The sequence below is a fragment of the Rhinolophus sinicus genome, linkage group LG06, assembly GCF_036562045.2.
Source record: "Rhinolophus sinicus isolate RSC01 linkage group LG06, ASM3656204v1, whole genome shotgun sequence".
Classification (NCBI taxonomy): domain Eukaryota; kingdom Metazoa; phylum Chordata; class Mammalia; order Chiroptera; family Rhinolophidae; genus Rhinolophus; species Rhinolophus sinicus.
Window position 1 is genome coordinate 85,573,198 of NC_133756.1, and position 22,089 is coordinate 85,595,286.

Consider the following 22,089-nt stretch of genomic DNA (forward strand, 5'->3'; position numbering starts at 1 on the left):
AGATGTCATTGTCAGGTTGAATCCTGGAGAGTCCAGTGAAGGGAGCCCTAACTACAGAGGCACACACCCCTCTCTTCCACTGGCTTTCCACCCATGGGGGCATTACCTCCACCTTCACGAAAGGCATACACAGGGGCTTCTTCATTCCTGTGGCCCGAGAACAGGGCTGGGCCCTGGCTGCGTTGGCCTAACACAGTCCCCCCATTCCTCCACTTCCCTCCAGAACAGCCAAGTCTCAGGCCTCAGTCCCAGCAAGGCGCATCCCTCGAAGTCTCCGTGTTCTCAACCTGGGCTTCAGGGAGCCCTGGGCACTCATGACATATTTGGGGTTCATCAACTCTTGGATGACAAAGCCATAATACTCTGGATCTGATCTGATTTTAAACCTCACTTTCACAATTGTTTTGTGGATACCTCACAAGTGAAGGGACTACCTGAAGTGCACGTTGTTGATTTTTAATGCAGTGTTTCTCAACCTGTAGCCCAAGGAGGGTTATACCATCCTTAGAGCTCTGAGGATTCTCAAGTATGAGAATCTGGGCTCTAAGTGGGCAGAGGAGGAGAAGGGAAGAGACGACTGCCTGGCTGACTGTAGCTCACAGAAGTTCTTGCTTCCTCCTGCCTAGAAAAGCAGGTCCCTTTCCCACCATGAAGCTCCATCTGGACATTCCAGCAGGAAAGAGCCCATCAAAATCCCATGAAGCTCCTTTGGAAAGCTGTTCCTCATCACCCTGGTCCTTGGGAGTTTCTCGCTCCTATAAACTCTGCTGTACTCACTCTTTCCCCCTTGTGGGAACGGTGAGCATACCCAGGCTTGTATGGCACTTTCTTCTGCCAGGGGCTCATGTCATCCACTCAGCCAGATCAATAGCTCCTTGCAGGTAAACACCCTGGCTGTCGCCCCTCTAACTGTCCTGCCCAGTTTTGCCTGCCACTGGCCCTGTATTCATAATTGTTAACTGATGAATTCATTCATGAACAGTTTCCCCCCAAGAGGGCCACATGTAGTGACCCAGAATAGTCATCGAGGTTTCTCTCCTGCCCACCCTTCACCATCTGGTTCCCATTTGGTTGATGTTTTGGTCCCCAGAGAAGGCTCCAGCATCCCCAGCACATGCCTGGGGAAGATGCAGTTGTTGGGAGAATAGACCTAATGAGCCTCATGCCAAGTGGTCCAGCTTCACTGGACAGAATCCAAAAGATCAGGGAGGCCCCAATCTTCCTGACGTGTCACACTCTAAGACACTGGAAGTCTAAGGAGCTAGTGACAAGTAGTGCTAGCTCTTATGTTTCTGGATGCAGCAGCACTAGCGTGCTGCCCCTTTCAGTCTTGACTCAGCATCAGAGGGCCCCCCCTGCCCAGGAGCAGAGCACCCAGATGGGTCCCCATGCAGGAGGGACCACAGGCAGCTCTCTGGTACTATCTCTTCTCTATGGGTGGGGCCATGATAGGGATAGGAGTGGGGAAAAGATACAGCCAAGCTCTTGCCTGGGTGGGAGGGCCAAATACTCACCCACAGACCCTCCAGCAATGCTCCCAGAACCACCCTACCCCCAGCCCTACAAGGCAATGGGGAGAAGTAATAACCACAATGCCAGCTATAACTGAACACATGCGACTCCAGCAGAGTAGGAAGAGGCTAATAAGCCATACACCTGCTCCTAGTGGCCCAGGTGCAAGGCCCTAAGCAGTATCCAATTACTATACTGCCCTACCCCACCTCGACCCCTGGCAACAGGGCTTTCTCTGTTCTCCCCGTCTCAGCTCCCCAGTCTCTGCGACTTTGGTTATCTCTATATACAGAAAAGCAAGCATTCGTCCCAGGTACAGCAGTATGGTATACTAGAAAAGCAAGAGTGTGGGGTCAGAGAGCCCTGGCTATGACCTTAAGCAAATACTTCAACTCTTTAAGCCTAGTGCCCTCACCTGCAAAATGAAATCAGCATGTCTACCTTCCAAGATCAATGTAAGATTAAGTTAGTTCAGACATGCACAGTGCCAAGTACTGTGCCTGGAACACAGCAGACATCCAATAAATGTAAGTGCCTTTCCCTCCTCCCCTCATTCCTGTCATCCATCCTGAGCTATTCGTTTATTCCACCAATATTTGCTGAGAGCCTGCTACGTGTTAGGCTGTGGCGATGCAGCAGAGCGTGCCACCGATAATGTCCTGCCTTGGTTCCACATCTTCTGGTCCAGACTACTGACTCCCAGGGCTACAGGAAGCAGGGGAGCGCTTCAGGGTTATTCCCTGCCAGGCGCCTCTCCACACACTCACCACTGACCCATCAGCTTATTCAAGAAACGAATGAGTTATAACCACCATTCAGGTTACGCTGCTAGGTAGTATGGAGAATGTGGAAATAAATCACATGTGGTGAAGAAGCTTAGATCTTGTAGGCGAAAAAGGACAAGAAAATAAATAGCTATGACACAAAGAAGGTGACAGGTGCCATAAGAATGGATAGATAAATGGCTATGAGCCATCAGATGGGGGCCGACATCTTCTGCCCAGACAGACGCATCCGATGGCTGAGCCAGCTGACTTTAAAAAGAGAAAAGGGAGCACTCGTGAGGCTGGCGTTCATCCTAGCACGGGAAACAGGCAGGATCTATTTAGAATGAGGTTAGAGCCTTTTCTGGCAATTCCCAAAACTCGTGCTTCCTCCAGCTGACTGGGTAGCTGGACAGAACCAATCCTGTCAAAATCCTACAGATCTTTTAAAAAATAATTTAGCTGTTACAGGGATGATAAAACCTTGCCACTCAAAGGGAGGGTTCACACTGGCAGGAAGTGGGGCTGCTGGGGGAGAAGAGGAGGGGATTGGGAGAAAAGGGGAATGCCTCGCAAATATGGATCAGGGCACTGGGCAAAGGAAATGTATGCATTGTAGTTGCTTTACTACCTAATTAATTCAGTAATTTCAAAAACAATTTTATTTATGTTCCATTTACCACATGAAAAGTAAAAAAAATAATAATCCTACTGATGCTAAAATAATACCTCAAGGCATCTATTTATAATCAGTTTTTTAAAAAAGGGGAGGGGGAGCAGCCCTGGTTTCTATACAATCTCTCCTGGGCAGACCACCAACCCTCAGAGAGAGGGAGCGAGAGAGAACACAGCCAAGCCCTCTCTGAGAGCCTTCCTGGCTGCTGAAAACCGAGCTTGTCAAAAAAAAAAACAAATCCATAATGGCCCGAGGCTCCTCTCCAATCTATTTTCTGCTCAGCTGGTTTTAAATGAAGTTATTATGAGTCATTAAAACACCCGCAAGCCAGTGGAAGTCAGCCAATTACAATTTTAAATTTAGCCTGTTCTCTGCCCCATTCTCTTGTTTTCTTCCTTTGCCCACAGAATGCTGCTGCTGCTATTTCTTCCCTCCCCGTCTTTACCCAAAGTGGAAAAGACAGTTATGAAAATGCAGAGTATTGCACGGAACGCAAAATCATTCATATGAAACTCAAATCATTAAATTAAAAAATACAGAACTTCAGTTCCCTCCAAAGTCAACCCATGTCTACCTCAGCCCACTGGATTCCTCGGAAACTCCAGACGCAGCCCTAGAGGTCACGGGCTATTTTTAAAACAAGAAGGCTCTTCAGTGGGGTCCTGCTGAAAACATTTCCATCCATCACACAAAATCAACATGTTCATGGTTGAATCAAGAGGGGAAACTGTACCACCAATATCGGAGAGTTAATAACAAACAATGAAGTTGAAATTCAAAGGTAACACAGGCTTTGCAATCAAGCATGAGTGTCGATGGAAGTCACTAGATATGATGAGCTCATTTAGTTTTTAAATCTGCAAGGTAATGGTCTGTGTGGGGCCATTACAGCAAAGGAACAATCGTGAGCATTTCATGTAAACGCTTCTTCTCATTCTCTTTTTTCTCACATATGCACACACCAACACGCGCACACACAGCTGACCCTCATTTCTGGGAATGTAACTGCAGCTTTTCCACACCTTCCAGGAAATAAGTAGTGTCCTTCCCAAAGAACGGTTTAATCCTGCTTCCTCCACTGACCCGAATAAACAGATGCGACTGAGTCTGGAAGCTCCGCAGCACAGACTCTTAGATGTCCACATGCACTGCCTATCACTTCCAGGACCCCTGGCCTCAAGAATCCTCTCCAAGACACGTGAGGGACCAGTGCTGTGCCCCCTTAAGACACAACTCTACTGGCCCAGGGAAGCAGGAGAACCAAAGCCACAGACCCAGGCAGATGGAACACTTATGAGAGGGGTGGGTGTCATGTCATTTCCTTGAGAGTCCCTGAAGGTCTGTGTGGAGGCCTGGATGCTACCGTGTGTATCAATCCACATGGTGACTTTGGGTGAAATGGGACTTTGAGTCTGTCCTTACCAACTGGTCTTGTTGAGAGAAAGCATGAAATACAAAGGCTTCCAGGTCCATGGGGACCAACAGCAGTTACCACAGGTGGGATAACTTGTCCTGACACTTGCAGAATGCAGACGCCAGGCCTGCGAACGCGGCTGCCCCACCCTCTGAGGGTCCCCTGAGCTGAGCAGGTACAACCATCCTGTCCTCACTCTTGACTCTCCCCACTCAGTTGCTCCCACTGTGGGGCCTCAGCTGGCAGCTCCTCACAGTGGCTCACACAGGCCTGTTCTCCCTGAAGCTAATCAAGGTGAAGCTTCAGGTCCCGCCTTGCATCAGCCCATTCCTCTAACACCTGATATTCATAATCTTTTTCTGGGAGAGTACACCCCAAATTGTGTAAATCTCAGACCCCACCAAACTCAGACCTGCCCTAGAAGTACAAATACTTTAGTAACAGGATATTCACTTATTCAACACAAACTTATCAAAAAGTCTTCTATGTGCCAGGCATGAGGCCAGTCCCTGGTACATGAAGGTGAACAAACCACATGGTGCCTGGAGGGCTCAGCACTCAGGTGCTTGGTACAAACCTCTGCAAGCACAGTGCCAATACGACATGCTTTTTAGGAGTCAAGTCCAATAAGGAACTTACAAACCCTAATCCTGTTCATTCACTTGCCCACACTCAGCTCAACTTAAGAAAACCAGGGACCCAGGAGAATCAGGAGCCAAGCCAAAGAAGGGTCCCCAAACGGTGCGGGACAGGAGCACACAAGTTTGCACGCAGGTGCTGGGTTCACTCTCCGGACACTCGCTCAAGAGCCCTCCCCAGGCATTCTGAGCCAGAGTGACATTTTGTTCCCCATCCCAATCCCCAAACAACTTTCAAGCTAAGAAACTTTGAGGGTTGGGGTGGGGGGGGGGAGAGAGACAGACAGACAGAGAGAGAGAGAGAGAGAGAGAGAGAGAGAGAGAGAGAACCAACCAAGACGGATGGAGACAAAGACAGACGAAGACATAAGAAGGAAGACAGAAACCACACAGGCGCATCAAGAAAAGGCTAAGGCCGACTCAGACACAAGGACAGGGAGAAAAAGATGGAGTGAGATGAAAGGAGATTGGGTGCGGGGCAGGGGGGAGGGGTGGAAGGAGAAGAGCAAAGTTGAAAAATAAACACCTGTCACCACAGAGAGCTCAGAAGAGTGCTGAGAATGACAGCCCGCAAACAGTGCAGTGCATGGGTGTGGTCGGATCTGGTGTCTCAGACACAGCCCTGGACACTGGGACCCAGGCACAGCCTGGTTAGAGGGCCAGGCCATGAGCACTGAGGGGAGAAGGTGACAATCGAGGACTAGCTAAAAATCCTGGTGGGGCGCACATCTGGGAAGCAAAAAGAAGGTGACACAGCCCTGGAAATAAGAAAATGGCATTGTCTTCAGATGGATCCCACACAAACAGCCTCAGACAAAAACAACGGCCGGCACAGCTGCCCAGAACCTAGGAAAGATGGAAGGAGCAAGGGAGAGAAAAGGAGAGAGAATAAACAGCAGACAGACAGGATGTCCCCGCATCCATCTTTCTAGGGTCACTCATTTCCTGGTAGGAATGTCATCATCAAGCTCGACAAAATCTATGGTGGTATGAAAGGGTGTGTGGGGAGAAACCCCCTGTTTGGGGATAGGAAAATCAGAGAGGGAGAAAGTGAGACAGAAGGAAAGACCAAGAAAGAGAGAAACAGAGAGAGACAGAGAGAAGGTTATTACATAATTTCCACTTTCTTCCCTCCACCCTTAAAGTAATGTTCTATCTGACAGGCTCCTCTCTGAGGGGGGAAAATGACAAATCCAATCCAAATTCAACAGCCTGTGTTCTGTTCAGAGAGCACACAGTGTACTGTACAGCCCATAAAACTCCAAACAGCCTCCAGACACTGCCGCAATCGTCCTCCATCAAAACACTTTGTCTTGCATACAAAAATAAGATACAGCGCTGAACAGAATACAAAATCAGCCCATTACAGTACAGGGAGACTGCTACTTAGCAACGAGGGGGCTCTAAAGCCTCGATGCTCTACAGGAAGCAAAATCTGTCGAGCCTGTTGGGCAAATGATAAACATTAGCAGTATTAAAAAACACAAAAGCCATGTAAATGGATAGACATAATGTGGAAACGAATTTATAGAATAAATTGGGATGGGGGACTTGAGTGTAGGGGGAGAGGCTGGGATCCAGAGGGGTAGATGCAACGAGCTTCCCAAACCCCTGCTAAGGCACCATATGGAGGTAGAGACATGTGTATCTGGGGGGAGGGCCATGTGAACCCCCTCTTCACACGGGGGCTGTAGGTGAAGGGATGGGAGGGAAGTGCTGAAAACACTGTTTAATACAATGACCTGCAATGAACTTTCCGAACTTTCTCTGCTCAGCTGGCCTGACATTGAGCAAAATCTGCCAGGCCAGGGGACCCAGGCATGCACACCCAGCAGCACTGAGGCAGACAGATGTGGGGGCTTTATTTGCCCGGGGGCCAGCATCGCACCCAGCACCATCACAGGACCTGTCTGTCAGTTGCTATAAACAAAATTCCTGGCAAAAGAAGAAAAGTAAAAAAAAAGAAAAAAAGACAACAAAACCAAAAACACTCCGTCTGGACTGGAAAAATCAGTATATTTCATCAGGTAAAGGGGAAAAATACTCTGGCTGTGAGTCAGCAGCAGGGTTTCGGATCCCAGCCAAAACAGGAGCTAAAAGCAAAACCATATTCTTCTGGTCTCAGTTTAGGCTCTTGAGGCAGAAAGCAAGAAGGGGTGGGGGGCAGTGAGAAAAGGGGGCGAGGGGGGGAAGAAATGTATTTTTCATCAGCCAGTGTATAATTTATAAACAGCATTAAACAGTTTTTGTTTTCTTTTTCCTCTCTCCCGTGTATGGGCTTGGACGGCAGTCAAGCCTGCATTAATTTCTGCTTTGGGTACAGTGTGTTCTTGGAGGCACATCTGCAAGCGATCATAAACTCTCTGGAATGCTGGCAGAACATCCAGACCTGCCGGCAGGCCAGTGACGACACCACTCTGGGAAAAAGTTCGGGAAGCAGGCCAAATTCAGAGCAGGGAGGGAGAGAGAGAGAAGTATGTTCAAGAGAGAGCCAGGGAAAGTGGCTTCTCTTCCCTCTTTCCTCTTTCTGCACCCCAGTCACCCACAGGGACCAAAGGGAAGGCAGCAGGGCCTCTGAGCCACTCACATCTGATCTTCTCCGTGCTCTGAACCCAAACCCTCCATCATGCCCACCTCCGAAGGCACGCTGAGGGAGTCAGAAAACCCGAGGCAGTTTCTTCTTGGTTATCTCCGGGTTTTGTCCTGATGGCTGAACCAGCAGAAGGGAGCACTGGCATTCATTGGAGAGAGGGCAAAGAGGGAATGAACTGACCATAGGCTGATAACCCCCAATCTCTTGCTCTTAGCAGATACCTGATCTGGGAAGAGAGAAGTGAATGAAAGAAGGAAGCTGCAAGGTCAGGAGAAACTGCAGGTCTAGATAAGCCATCAATGAATGCTGAGATGCCTCTCCCATCATTGGCATGTGGACCAGCTCACATCCTCACCTCAAAGTCCTGGAGAATTTTCCAGTTATTTTGCTCCTCCCCCCACCTTCTTTCTCTGTCTTTGGGAAGAGGAAGCCTGAACCCCAAAGCTAAGTGTTCCATAGATCTTGGATATCTCATAGTTTTCCTTCCTTCCCTTCTATCCAGACAAAGGAAAGCACGAGAGAACCAATCTGGGTTTTGGCCCCATTCCCTCCAGCCCCTTCCTGCCAGATGGATGACCCAGGCCCCGGATGATTTGCCCTAGCCACCCCATGCTGCTGCTAGAATCAGAAAGTCTATCAGCATATTCTTTCCCCGTGGCTCTGACTATGGGGAAGAGTCTGGTATCATGGGACGTTTCTCAATAGCTGTGGCTCATGGTGCCTGAGAAAGAAAAAGGCGTGCAGGGCACAGGCCCCTAGCAGGACTGGACTCCCAAAGGCAGCCTGCGTGCCCCTAACCAGTGCAAGAGGCACCAGCCTCTACACTCCCGCCATACTCCACGACTGACTGCCAGTCACGCCATTTCTCCAACGGGTCTTAGAAATGCTGTATTCCTGCCTACTCTACATCAAAAAGCCCAACAGTCCTTTCGATTACAGAGGTAAAAAAGTGTCACTCCCTTATTCAGTCTTTCAGTGGCTTTCCAATACTGCATAAAATATAAATCGTTTAGCTACTCAAGGCCTTCCACAATAGTACCCCATCCTTCTCCCCTTCTAAACTCTGCCCTCTTCTCCCCCACCCCATCCTACACACCCCAGCAACTCTGCACATCACTAAGGGCAGCTTGGGCTTCCCCCTAGCAGTTCCTCTCAGAATCCCACCCTCACCATCCATTGAAGTTCTGCCATCCTCTAGGACACCCTCCTCCTCTGAATTCCTCCTAGACTCTTTCTTGGCCCTTCGTACACACTACCTTCTTTTGTCATTACTTTGTAGTCCAGCATCTCTCCTACAAGATTTAAGCTCCTTGAGGCCAGGGATGCTGCAGTATTCTCCAGAGTTAAGTATACATAGCCTGACTGACGTATAATTAGTGTTCAGTAAATGTCCAGTGGCTCCAAAACTGAACGACACTCCCAGAACAGGGGCAGGCCACAGAAATATGCAAACCTCTAAGGAGTACACAGCCAAGTCAAAAATAGGGGCAAGCACTTCTGGGTGTGCTCATTTATAACCACTAGTACGTTAAGCCAAGATGTAGGAAATACTACCTAATGGGAAACTGTACACTAGTGAATCCCAGAACACTGCCTGAGGCTGCGGTTTCTGCATGGATATCCAAGAGCTAGGAATCACCTGTTAAGTGAAAACAAGGAGTGCCTAAGAGACAGCAGTATGTCCCTAATGCTTCCACAAGGGACATGGCAGCAAAGGGTAGGGATGGAGACTTCAGAGTGATCCTGGCACACAAAGGGACTGGGACTCCCCCCAATCGCTGCCACACTCCTACACCCAAGGTTCATGCTCCAGAAGGGGCAGTGTTGCAAAGCATCCAAGGTGGTCACTCTTCCAGCCCCAGCCTCTTTTCCAGCCCTCAAACCCTCCTGGGTCCTCAAACAGAATGCAGGGCCTGGCCAGATCAATCTCATTAGCTAATGAGTTAGGTTATTGTTTGTTCATTTAAACTTATTGTTATCATCAGGTATATCTCATAAACACTTGATTAGTTAACACACTCAAATCGAAACAGAAACTTCAATTAAACTGAACACTCACTACTACCATTTAGGGTCTTAAAAAGGAGAAAAAAAATAGAAAGAGAGAAAGAGAAAGAAAAAGAAGGCATTGTCTCTAGGAAGGGCCTCCTACAGGGCAAACTTCTAATTAAACAAATTGTCAATTTCAACACAATGAAAACTGATTTAGGAATGTAAATTTAGTATTCTAGTCACTGAAAATAAGACCTCACATTGTTGCTCTCATAGAGGCTGATTTCCTCGGACAAGGAAATGTGCAGGAGAAGAGGAGAGAAGGGGGAAAAGCTGAAAGGGATAAACAAGCAAGAGCGGTTCATCCTTTCATAAATAACATCTCTGCAGAATTCTATGTGGGCTGTTCTCAAACGTCAGAGAAACTCTTTCCTTGCCTCCTTCTTCACCCCACCCCTACCAGATTAGAAAAAAAAAAAAAATTAATCGTGTATGATGACAAACTTGGCTCAGCACTCACTGTACACACTGTACCCACAAGGCTGGCTCCCAGCCAGGCCTGGCCAGGTGCCAGAGCTACAACAACAAACACAGGCCATGCTAGCCAAGAGGGGGTGGGGGCGGCCAGCACGCAGAGCAAGCGAGGGAGCGAGGGAGTGAGGAAGTGAGTGCCTTTCAGCTCCGCTGAGCAAGAGACAACAGCAGGAATGTGCCTGTGCAAGGACAGCAACATTTAGGGGAAACCAGGCGCCCCATGATCCCGACCCAGGTCCCAGACTCACTTCTCCACAGTCTGCCCCTTTTCAAAACCCAGTCCCCAGGGTTCTGGAGCAACTACCATTCTTTCAGGCTCTGTATTACTGCTTCAACCCTGATGATCTTCTGTAAAATGGGTTCTGCACTACAGGCCCTTAGGGGCCATTCTTGCTGTCAGCTTCCTGCATGGAGCCTTCAAAACACAGCAGCCAGAAAATCTTGGGTCTCGTGCCGTCTAACTAAACATCGCCTCTAAAACATCACACAGTTCTGTTAGCCTGCCACTGGGAGAGGAGTCAGAAAATGTGAAACCTAACTTGTGCCACTAAGATCTGATAGAAGGCCTGGCACCACCAGCCCAGCCCTCCAACCCCAACTCCCCACAAAGCCAGGTTTCTCCAGAGGCCATGGGCCTTCACTGTTTAACGGAGGTGGGGGGTGAGGGTGGGGGGGGGTGGCAAACAATTTAGGACGTGGTCTAGCCTCACTAAGCCCTTGTTGCTATTTTATTTTCAAGACATCCTAGCACCGGGGTGAGAGGTCTGCAGGACAAGTGAAAGAAAAAGCAGAGAATAGAAATGCCAGTCTAAGCAGGTTACGAGCTATCTGCAGGGGTGGATTAAAGCACTCTTATGACCCATCACACTGTCCCCATCACCAAATCCTTCTTCACAAGGATAGTGGTAAGTGAATTTCAAAGGAAGAAATCATTTGCACAGACTTCAGGCACAGAAAGGAAAATAGGACCCAGCTCCCAAAGCTGCCAGGGCACCCCAATGAGACCATGAGGCCTTGAAGTAGAGCTCAGTCAGGGGGGTGGTGCCATTATACTCATCTTGTCTGAAGTGGGGGTTCTCAGCCCACCTGAAAGTGCATAAGCAGCTCCCTCACTCTCTGCCACTCCCACCAGCCTCACCAGACACTGCTAAAGTGTGCTTCTCAGTGGAGACAACAGCTAACTCACACTCAACCAACACGGCCAGTGGGCTCCTGGCTGCGCTCTCCCTGCCCCCGAGTGAACCCCTGGGACACAATTTAAACAATTTCCATCACACAAGAGAACTGGCAGGAGACTGGAGTTTCCCTAAGTGGACCATAGGCCTCCTAGGCTGCACTCATTCATTCAACCGATACCTAGAGACTCCACTAATGTCCAGGCAATGTGCTTCATGGCTTCACGGACTGCGGACAGACCCTGTCCGCAAGCAGCGTACAGTCTATTAGAGGAGCAGAGAGAAAGGGAAGCTACATATGCTGAGAGCCTATCACTGTGTCAGGCACAGCGCTAAGTGTCTGATGTGGGCCTCACAATTTTTCTGAGCAGGGGTGCAGAACTCATCTATAAATGAGGATATGGAGAAAGGCTCACAGAGCTTATATTTATTGCCCTAGGTCACATGGTCAGGAGGCAGGTGCCCAAATTCCTAATCCTGACTCCCAAGTAGAAGAGATAAGGCAAGTCCACAAATAACCATAACACAAAGATTATGTCCAAAGATGCTTCAGATAAAAGAAATATGGATACCCAGAAGAAGGCACTACTGCTTCCTGCTGGGGGTGGGAAAGTGTCAAGGAGAGCACTGCAGAAGGGACCGTGAAGATCTGAGAAGGTGGGGGAAGGGCTACTCCATGCAGAGGAAATGGGCTTTGCACACAGAGCAAACCCAATAAGCAGATGAGCTGGCTAGAGCACCGGACTCGGGGATGACTAGGAGAAACGGTGCTCACTGGGCTGAGTGAAGGAGAGGGTGAGGATGCTGGAACCACAGGCTGCAGTGTATTACTCACACACGAGTGTCCAACACCACAGAGACCACATAGAGGCCTGGAGCAGGGAGCAAATGAAACAGAAGACCCACACTCTGTACTTGGTTGGGGGGTGACCAATCTTGTTGACTGATAGCTCATGAAACCCCACACTGAACCCTCGACAACATAAAAAGCTGAAAGGAAGCAAGAAGATATGAACTGCAAGTTAAAAAACAGAACCAAGGAGTATATGAGTAGCAAGCAGATGCTGAACCCGTGAACACCTAGACTCAGGACACCAGGCCAACACGGGACAGATGGATGGGACGAGGATGGTCAGTGAAGCCATGATTGGGTTGGGGAGCCCCAACGGGAAGGAGGAATGGGACACACAAAGACATGGGACAGAGCAGACATGCCAAGATAGATGGCCACCTGGTGTCTGTGTGGTCCAATCCCTCGATCTGAAGAGGGAACAATGGGAAGCGAGAACGGGTTAGGGCACTTTTGGAAGGGCCATGAAGGCCAGGGAGAGAGATGGCATTCAATGCAGTGAGAGCCACACGGGCTCTGTAGCAAGGCAGCGGCAAGGTGAAGCATTAGAAACTACAAGCAGCATTTACATGACTGTACAGGTGATAGACGAAGCAAGGACAGACTGCAGACAGCCAGCCAGACCGGAAGCTCTGGAATACAGGGAATGGAACATGCCCCAGGGTGACAACATCAGAAGTGGGGCAAAGAGAGGAAGGTGGAAGCAGAAGCAACTGCCATTTATTAAACATCAACTGTACACCAGGGAGTGAACTACAGATGCCTCAACATATATTCTGCCACCTAATACTAAAAATAAAAATGATGTATGAGTGAGCAACACCTGCACTTTACAGATGCAGAAACGGGCTCAGAGGGCAAATCTGCCCAAGGTCATATATACAGTTAGCACACATCACAGTCAAGACTCGAACCTTCATCTGCTCAGTCCCAAAGACTATGTTCATTTCACAAACACTAAACTGCCTGGGGGTCCAGATGCTGGAGGCAATCTGGGGAAAGAGCCAGCAGACGCTGACAGTTGATGATATGAGGGGAGAAGCAAGACCAAATAAGAAGATAGCCCTCTCCTGTCCCCCAAGACGTGATGCCAAGGCTGAAAGACAAGGGAATGAGAGGGGAGAATGCACAGGCCCTGGCAGGGACGTGTGTGTGTGGGTGCTCTACAACTGAAGCCAGGCAACCCCTGGGCCTCAAAGCAGCAGCAGCAGACCTGCTATGTCCTTCCCTCCACCAAGAACACCCAGGCATGCTGGATGCCAGGGGCTTCTCCCCTTTCCACACCTAATTTGCCCAAACATGAGCAAAAATAGCGGCAGCCACCTAGCCAACCCCACTACAATTGGATAAAATTAACTTGCAAAAGACAGCACGGTGTAACTAGCTTTGTGTTCCAACCTTTCTATATCTATTTAATTAAAGGCTCTGGTATAATGTGAACCCAATAGTTAGATTCATTAGACAGTGAGAACCTAATTCCACAACTGTTTTGCTAATGAAATCGCAGTCTACTTTGGAAGGTAGATCACACAGGGCACTGGTGCGACCGATGCCTTGGGAAACCCAGGAGAGCGTGAGGATGGGTCCCTCCAGATAGTCACACGATCAGGATGGACTTCCTGCTCCATGAATCTGGAGGGAACACCCGAGGGACAAGGTGAGCCAAGACTCCAGCTGGCAGTGGGGCATCCATGCTCTGAGTAGGGGCAAAGGCAGGAAAAAGGTGGTTGCCCGTGCTAAAAGGGGCCAGTCAGGGCATCCTCGCCTACCTGAATGAGCCAGTAAGTGCATTCTCAGTCGCAAACTATCCAGGAACCGCTTTCCGCAGAGCTCACACCCGTACGTCTTCATCCCACTGTGCAGCTTCCTGTAGGGAAAGGAAAAGATAGGTTGCTGCTGCTCTGGCTGGACAGAAGGCAGGCCCACCCCTACCTGGGGGCTTTGCAGCCATCCCTCCAGCAGGAGAACAAGAAGAAGGGAATGAAGGACATGGGAGCGAGAGTTGAGCACTGTCCTCACTGTCCTGCGACTGTGCATATTCCTGGCTCTTCCCCGACACCACTAGACTTAGGAGGGCTGTACCTGTGCCTTTTTGCTCATACCCCCAGCTCCCACTCTAGTGCCTGGTACGTAGCAGGCACTGAATAAGCTTATTGATGAATTGATGTCTTTATGGACATGAGCTGCTTCTCTCTCAGGGCATCTAGATGTTCTCAGGACCACAGCGTCTCCCCAACACCCACGCCCTTCCCCTAAGGCCCAGCTTTATGTCTTCCCTCCATTTCTGGCCACAGGTTAAGACAGAAAGAAAGGTTTCAAGAAACCAGATAACATTCTGTCAACGAAAGGTAGTAGTAGTCCTTTTTGGCCTTCCAAAGTACTTTCACACACGTTGTCTCATTTTACCATCACTGCAATTCTGTGAGATAGATTTGGCACACACGATCATCCCAGGAAGACAGAGGCCCTGCTAACAAATGGTCACAGGCCCAGTCTGTAACAGTGCTCTGACCCCCACTTTCAACCCAGGGTCTTTCTCACCAGACCCCACTACTCCGTCAGGAGCCAGCAATGGAGCCAATAAGATGCAGGGAAGCAGGAGGGCTAGTGGGAAGCTGAGCACCGGGAAGAGGGTCTGTGCGCACACAAGGCTGAGCGATTGGCTGGCATATGGGCCATCTGCCCGAAACACTGACTTTCCTCCCACCCACACTCCTGTTCTCAGGCCCTTACATGTCTCTGCCAGATCCAGAATCCATCTCCACCCACCTCTGCACCTCGCCCGCCACCTCCCCAGGGGCCTGGCCCTGGGGAACAGGGCGGGTAATGGCAGCCAAGGGCAGGAGTCGAGGGCGGTTGGGCAGGCAGGAGGGCATACAGGCCGCCTTAGAGCCAACATTCTATTGCAATCAGAATGTTGATGTGTTAGGACCACAGTAAAAGGTTGGAGAACTGCTGGTACTCATATTAGATAAACAGGATAGCGAGAAGGAGTGTCATACATTTAAGCCAGCAGCACCGAGATCTGGGCCTGAGTGCCCAGATCATGATGAGTAAACTAAGCCACCCACTTCCCCCACCTTCCACATCCCATAACGAGAACCCAGCGGTGTGTCAAAACCATGCGAGCCCCCAGGTGAGCCTCCTTAGCGCCAGTCTCTGGGCTACGGTGGCCTGAAGACAGCATATGGTGTCCAGCGTGCATGGCCTCTGAGAGCAGTCACACCCAGTCCCCAGTGGAGAGCTCTTTCTCAATCAGTTTTGTTTGCTCATTTTCCCTTTATCTCCTTGCCAAAGACAACAAGTGATTTCTCAATCACACACACACACACACACACACACACACACACGCGCGCGCGCACCCTCCTCTAACACTGTAGTGCACCCCACCCCCATGTTATCTTAGTCCTGGCCACGGCTAGTCCATCCCAATTGAGAAATAGTAACAGTAGAGAACATTTTAACTGAACATTCTTAACTCTAAATATATTTCACAATGCTGGGCACTGGGACATGTCCTAACAGCACTCTGAGCAGAGAATGTTTTCAAACACAGTAGTGGCCCCCAACCCCCACCCTGCTTTATCTACGGGGGGTACATTCCAAGACCCCCAGAGAGGCCTGAAACTGCATATAGTACTAAACCCTATACACACTGTTTTTTCCTATACATACGTGTGATAAAGTTTAATTCATGATTTAGGCATAATAAGTGATTAACAACTAATAAGACAATTATAACAATATACTACAATTAAAGTTATGTGAATATGGTCTCTCTCTCTCCCTCTCTTGCTTTCTTTCTCTGTCTCAAAACATCTTATTGTATTGTATTTACCCTTCCTCTTGTGATGATGTGAGACGACACAATGCCTACATGAAGAGAGAGATGATGTAAGTACTGTGACATAGCCTTAGACTACTATCGACCTTCTAAAGACATGTCAGGAGGATCGTCTGCTTCGGGTGATCCTGGATCATCGAGCCATGACGACGTCAATAGTTGGCTGTGACGAGCAGACGCTGTCGATGGCTGGGAAAATTTAATATTTGCAGATCACGGTTGACTGCAGGTAACTGAAACCATGGAAGGCAAAACTACAGATGGGGGGACTACCCCATGTCCCCAGGCATATGAGTGTGTGCATGCACGACACTTGCCGGTCACTTGCTGGGCATGACAGATTTTGCTTTCTGAAAGATGGTCCAGGGAGCGGCAAAAGTTCTCTTCTCAAGTGGTTCAGCAGGTGAACCTCTTGCCCACATTCATAGTCAGGGCTGGTGGGTGGCAGTGGATGGGGATTAGTCTTACTTTCATCCTTTTCCTCACCAGTGATTCCTTAGCTCCCAGAGTGTCCACCTCTCAGGGAGTGGCTGTCAGGAGCAACAGGCGGACAAGCACCCATTTGGATTTGTTTTCCCAAAGGACTCTGCAGTGACAACTGTTCAGGTTTCAGCAGCCACCAGCAGGGTAAGCATCCCTAATCTGCCCTACAGATTCCACAGTTTTACCCAGATGAACACTTTCTGGTAACCCCACTGCCTTTTTTCTAGATGCAAATGATTTCCCTGACAATTGGTGGTAGTGGCTTTCTGGGCCCACTGCATTGGTATGATGTGAAAGGTGACACCCCCTTGCCATCTACTACAGAGGTGGCAGAGTACAGAAAAGAACGCAAGATGACCAGCCGAAATCCTGAATCCTTATCCTGACTCGGCCATTAACTTGCTTTATGACCTTGGACAAATCATGCCATCACAATCTCTGCATTTTTTCACCTGTAAAGTCATGTGGGTGATATCTAAGGTTTTGGTCCCTTCTGGAGCCAAAGTTTTATTATTCAAAAGTCTCGCTCATATCCTTTTACCTAGCCTCCAAGGAATTCCTCTAAAGCACACTATTATTCTCTCTGAGCCACGTTCTACTTGTGTCATGTCCCACGACACCCAGGCAGTCAGGCTAAGATAGTCTAAGCAAAAATCGACGGCCAATCTCAGAAATCTATTCATTTCAAAAGCTCCTAATCCAGATGACCCAAGTTTCCTCCTTTCCTCACTTGCAGTCTATCTTTCAGTGAAAGAAACTTCTGGAACTCATCACCAGCCTCCCTTTGGAACTATTCTGCTGCCATGCATTTCTCAGCCTTCAGAGACACAGGTGTCCTATCCTTTCTAATTCTTGGGGTAAGGACACTGGCCTGCACCTGACACACTAACTCAGTGCCCTACACTGGTTACCAGAGGTGAGTGAGATGTCCATGCGATCCCACAGGAATACAGGAACAAAGGTCCTGCCCAGGCAAAGAGACCAGGGCAAAGCACAGAGTTCACAAGGGAAAAAGGGAGCACCTCACAGGCCTGGTAGTTCAACACAACCCAGCACTAGTCTGCTCATATCGTTAATTATTGTTCCGGCACCAAAGGAAGAATGTGAAAAAGTGAAGACTTCTCCTACTTCAAAAGAAAAGGAAATGGCACAGAAGAATTTAAGTACATTCAAGGGACTTGGCGACCAATAGAATCTCTATGGCACAGTCTGCAGAATGGCCAAAGTGGAAATAGAATTCCAACTGGTTTCTGGAGTAAAAGTACACATTTGTATGAACTCACAGTTTGTTACTCTTCAGACCACAACCTCCACTGCCACCATCATATTAGGCAACTGCAAAGCATTTTGATTAAAATGGAAATTCTGTCTGCTTCCCTCCTCCTTATTACACACACTCGTATTTTCCCAGTCTGGTTTTGTCTTTTCACAAGGTCTAACTGCTCCTGGCCATGAGGTCATCAGGGAAGAAGGGCAGCGGGGGACATTTTTGCACCTTTTGGAACACTGCCGTGGTTTTCACACTCTCTTCTTTTGAGAAGAAGCACTATTACTCAACACCATTTCGAAAGTGCTCCAGTTCTAGCATGGCCCAAGCGCGTCCCTATTCCACACTCAGTAGAGGCTCCAACTCCCTCATATGCTTAGGTCCTCACCATCCACTTCTGGGGAGTGGGCTCAAGTTCTCCCCCACCCCCAGCACTGCCCCACCACAGACCACGCCTGGCTCACTGGGTAAATTCACCTTGAATTTAACAGATTTCCACCCATGTCCAAAAGACAAAGAAAAATGAACCTTTAACAGGTCTCTAGCTATTTTCCCAAGAGAACTGAATCATTATGAAAAATTATGTCTAAGCAAATCGGAACCTTGTAACAAGTAACCAAAGAGAAAGACTCATTCTTTCTTACTGATTCTCAACCACACAACTCTTCTCAGTAAAACCAAACTAGCAAGTACACGCTCATCCAAACCATTTTTGTGCTACTTGGTCTGAAAATTCATACAGATTGTATCTGCTTTAGACTGTGAGTGATATAACGGCAGAAGCCATGTTTATTTTTCCTTTTCTTCATAGGGCCTAGTTCAGAAGGGATGGTTCAACGCTGCTAAAGAAATTCCTCTATCTAAAGTGGAATCTAGCCATCCCCCCTCTCATCCTAACAATATTCCAAGAACGAGAGCTTCATGAGTAGCCTTCAACCCAGTGCTGGACCTGTCCTGTGGCTCCTAAAGTCCACATGAGGAAGGCCAATGGCTCTTTTATAGCCGCATAAAGCCTGAGCTTCAGACAACCTCATCCCACAAGATCAGCCTTCATCTACCTGGCCCACCTAGGACACAACTGCAGAATAAGTGGCAGCAAGCAAGCAGAGACCCATGCCAAACCCCACCCTCCCCACCCTCAGCCTCCAGGCACAGCTGACCATGACAGCTACTCCCTACGGGGAGCCCTCTCTAACTACTCTCTGCAGGAGAAGCTCAGCCCTCCTCTGTCCCACACAACCGAGGACCAAGAAGAAAATGCTCGGAGAAAGGATAATGGCTCTGTGTGCCTGAGAGAGACGTTCAAGGTCTAGCACCACCCATGTTCCATTTGTTCCTAAGTTCCTCTACCCAGAGACAAACATAGTCAGAGCTGAGAATAGAGGCAGGGAAGGTTTAGACAGGGAATTCTATTCCAATAACCAAGGGCTGCACTCCCTCACTGTCTTCCTGGGGAGCTGAAGTTATCTGTCCTGGGAGTTCTGCTGGGCAGACCAGCACTGAGAACTAGGACCTGTCATTTGGGAAAGCAAGTAGGAGGGAACACCACAGCTGCACCACCTGACCACCCACCTCTGAATGGTTAAAAATAAAGCGGGGAATCCATCCTAAAAGAGCTTTGATAAGGTGATGTGCTCCTTGTTCTCAGTTTTACTGATTCCATCCCCTGAACCAACATTCAGCTCCTGCCCGCATGGCCCTGAAGGTCCTTTCAACTCACCCGTCTCTGTGGTCCGAGCCGCTCCACATGCGGCAGTCACCCTGATGGTTGGGGCTTCTGCTTTCTGATTGCATGACCATCAATTTCACCTACTCAGTGCTTCTAGGGGTCCTCAGAATAGGCAAGGACCAGATAGGAGATTCTGTGAACCAGATCCAAACCAAGGTCTAAATGACCCCCTTCTCTCAAAAACCTACCGCCCACATGGGGACCAATACTCTCCACGATCCTCTATTTAATCATGGGGAACCAGCTTCTACCACATGAGCTTCCTGCCCTTCTCTTGAGTAGGACCTGGCCAAGTGGCACAGACTTGCTGCCATGTCTCCCCTTGTGGGCATGGTGAGGCCAGTCCCTTCGCAAAGCTCTATCTCTCGAAATGTTCTCAGTCTTAAAAGCAGCTCATAAGCCCAGTGGGAAGAGAACCTTCCCGGCCTCACTCACCTCTCCAAGTAAAAAGAGAACAGATAGAGGGAAGACCATATGGACTTTGGCAATGGGCTTATTCTTTTTCCCCAGTCCCTTAAGTGTAAAAGGTACCTTCATGGTCCATTTACCTTTAATTCAAATGACAAGAGGAAGGCCAGATAGTCAGTGACATTCTGGGCTCTAATTTTAAAAGGAAGAGATGACTGAAAAGTTATTAGGCTATCAGGAATATACTTGCAAAAGCAACTTCCAGGGGGATGACAGGGTGTTTCCCTATGGGGTCCAATGTCCTATACTTTCTCCACGTGGTTTGTTGGAGGGAAAAGTCTGAGCATCCTCTTCTACTAGTGGCCTCCAAGCAAAGCCAGAACAGGACATTCACTGGACACATGGGATACTCAGGGAATGTTCCCTATATTCTAAAGGTAACATTGTATCTTCCCAAGGAATGTCTCTTAATGCTACCCTGAGTGACATATTCCAGCCCAGATAGGTCATTAGTCAAACCCAGTGTCACTCTCCTTATGTACTTTCTTGAAAGTCCTTAGAACTAAGGACTAGTTCTATAGTTCTAAGTCCATGATTCAGGACTAAGCCATTTATAAATTCTTCAAAACTATAAGCTCCTTGAGGACAGGCACTATGAATGTATTTCTGCGTCCGAACCCCTCAGCACAGGGCCAGGCAGACAGAACAAGACACATGAACGGCTATTGCTAGTGAAGCCATTGCTAAGCGCCCTGACACGAAGAGATACTTGGCCACTGAAACACTGCCCTGGAACTGCCTGGACTCAGAGAGGACGCTGCTACCTCCGGGGAGAAAAAGCAGAGATAGTTCTAATCTTGGCTACGGAATGGGTCACTTTCATTTTCTCAAGGCATAAGGGAAATTATCCTCTTACCCACGTTTTTTTAATGTTGAGATTAGACAGTCATTTGACAAGCTGTGAACACTTAGCTGGTATTACCACAAATTATCCTTCTAGCGATAGAGTTCGTTGCTCCCTGACTAGTCAATATTAATAAACATTACCAAATGCTTTTACAACACAATTTATTTTTTAATACAGCTCTTTATGTATGCCATAAAGTAAATATACCAATAAAAGGCAAGGATTTCAAACAACAGATTAAAAAAGCAACCAAGAACTAACAGAGTGCTAGTTAACGCCTTCCTTGCTGCATAAGGTGGGGAGGGGTCGGAAGGACACAGCAAGTGCCCCTTTATTGGGCATCCAGACCAGTGGAGCTATGGAAGATGGTGACCATTTAGTTGTTTTAGAGCCTTTTAAAGGAGGGGGAGAGAATAACAAAGAAGGCACATTTTTACAAGAATCATCTAAATTACAAGTGTGACACATTGACTGAAACACTGGACTGGGTGCAGGAGACTCGGTTTTCACTCCAGCTCTGCCAGCGACCATCCGATGACCTTGGTCAAACCACTCACCATTTCCAGATCTCATGTTACACCTTTGTAACAATGTATAAGGGTTGAGGTTAGATGATTTCTTGGTCCTTTCCAATTGGGTTTATGAAACAGAAAGGCTGTGGGGCTGCCATGCGGCACCCGAGTCATCCCCTCAACCTCCATCATTGAGCCCAGAACACAGGAGGGATTCAGTGCATTTTTGTTGAATGAATGAACAAACAAACATGACAGGGAATTCGAAGAGAAAAACATAGAGGTAAAAAAACCCATCTCCTCTACACACACACACACACACACACACACACACACACACACACACACACCAAGAACAGTTGTCCCTATTGTCTAAAAGAGAAGGCCTCCTCGGAGTTCTTAGAAAGAAAGCCATGCATCCTGCCTTGGCCTGGGATCAAGGCCAACCTGGAGCTGACTAAGGAATGGAGGGAGCTGTCCTGAGCCTTGAACATGTGAGGAAGGACAATAGCATTCCCCCCCCCCCCCCAGGCCATAACCATACCAAGTACAGTGCTTTCCGATAAGGCTGCCTGGAGTGTTCAAATACGATGTCAGAATGACAAAGGGGCGTGCTAATCTCCCTGTAGCAACTGCTCAAAGAAGGATCTTCATGGCTGCCGAGCACCATGAGGCCTGAGCTTCTGGTTGTTACGTAACTGGGCCTTTGTTTTAAAATACTGAGTTCTCCCAAGTCATTTATTTGAAATATCTCTATCAACAAATTTCACCAAGAACAAAAGTTTTTCATT

At 48.4% G+C, this 22,089-nt stretch overlaps 1 protein-coding gene and 1 long non-coding RNA gene across 7 annotated transcripts in view; both read right to left on the reverse strand.

The window, feature by feature from the left end:
- The window catches only part of ZBTB16 (zinc finger and BTB domain containing 16), a 186,809-nt gene that overhangs the window by 80,487 nt on the left and 84,233 nt on the right, over positions 1-22,089 (reverse strand). For all 5 annotated transcript variants that reach the window (XM_074335449.1, XM_019753309.2, XM_074335451.1 and 2 more), the window contains exon 3: positions 13,918-14,015. In XM_074335449.1, coding sequence (XP_074191550.1) covers positions 13,918-14,015 — 98 coding nt within the window. The remainder of the gene's footprint in view (positions 1-13,917; positions 14,016-22,089) is intronic.
- Positions 7,002-13,475, reverse strand: LOC109459106 (uncharacterized). 2 transcript variants are annotated; one of them, XR_012497387.1, is made up of 3 exons: positions 8,854-13,475; positions 7,592-7,823; positions 7,002-7,421 (listed from the first exon to the last, which is right to left on the reverse strand). It is a non-coding gene; the product is annotated as an uncharacterized LOC109459106 (long non-coding RNA). The 2 variants fall into 2 exon arrangements; XR_002139345.2 differs by having other exon boundaries at positions 7,002-7,823.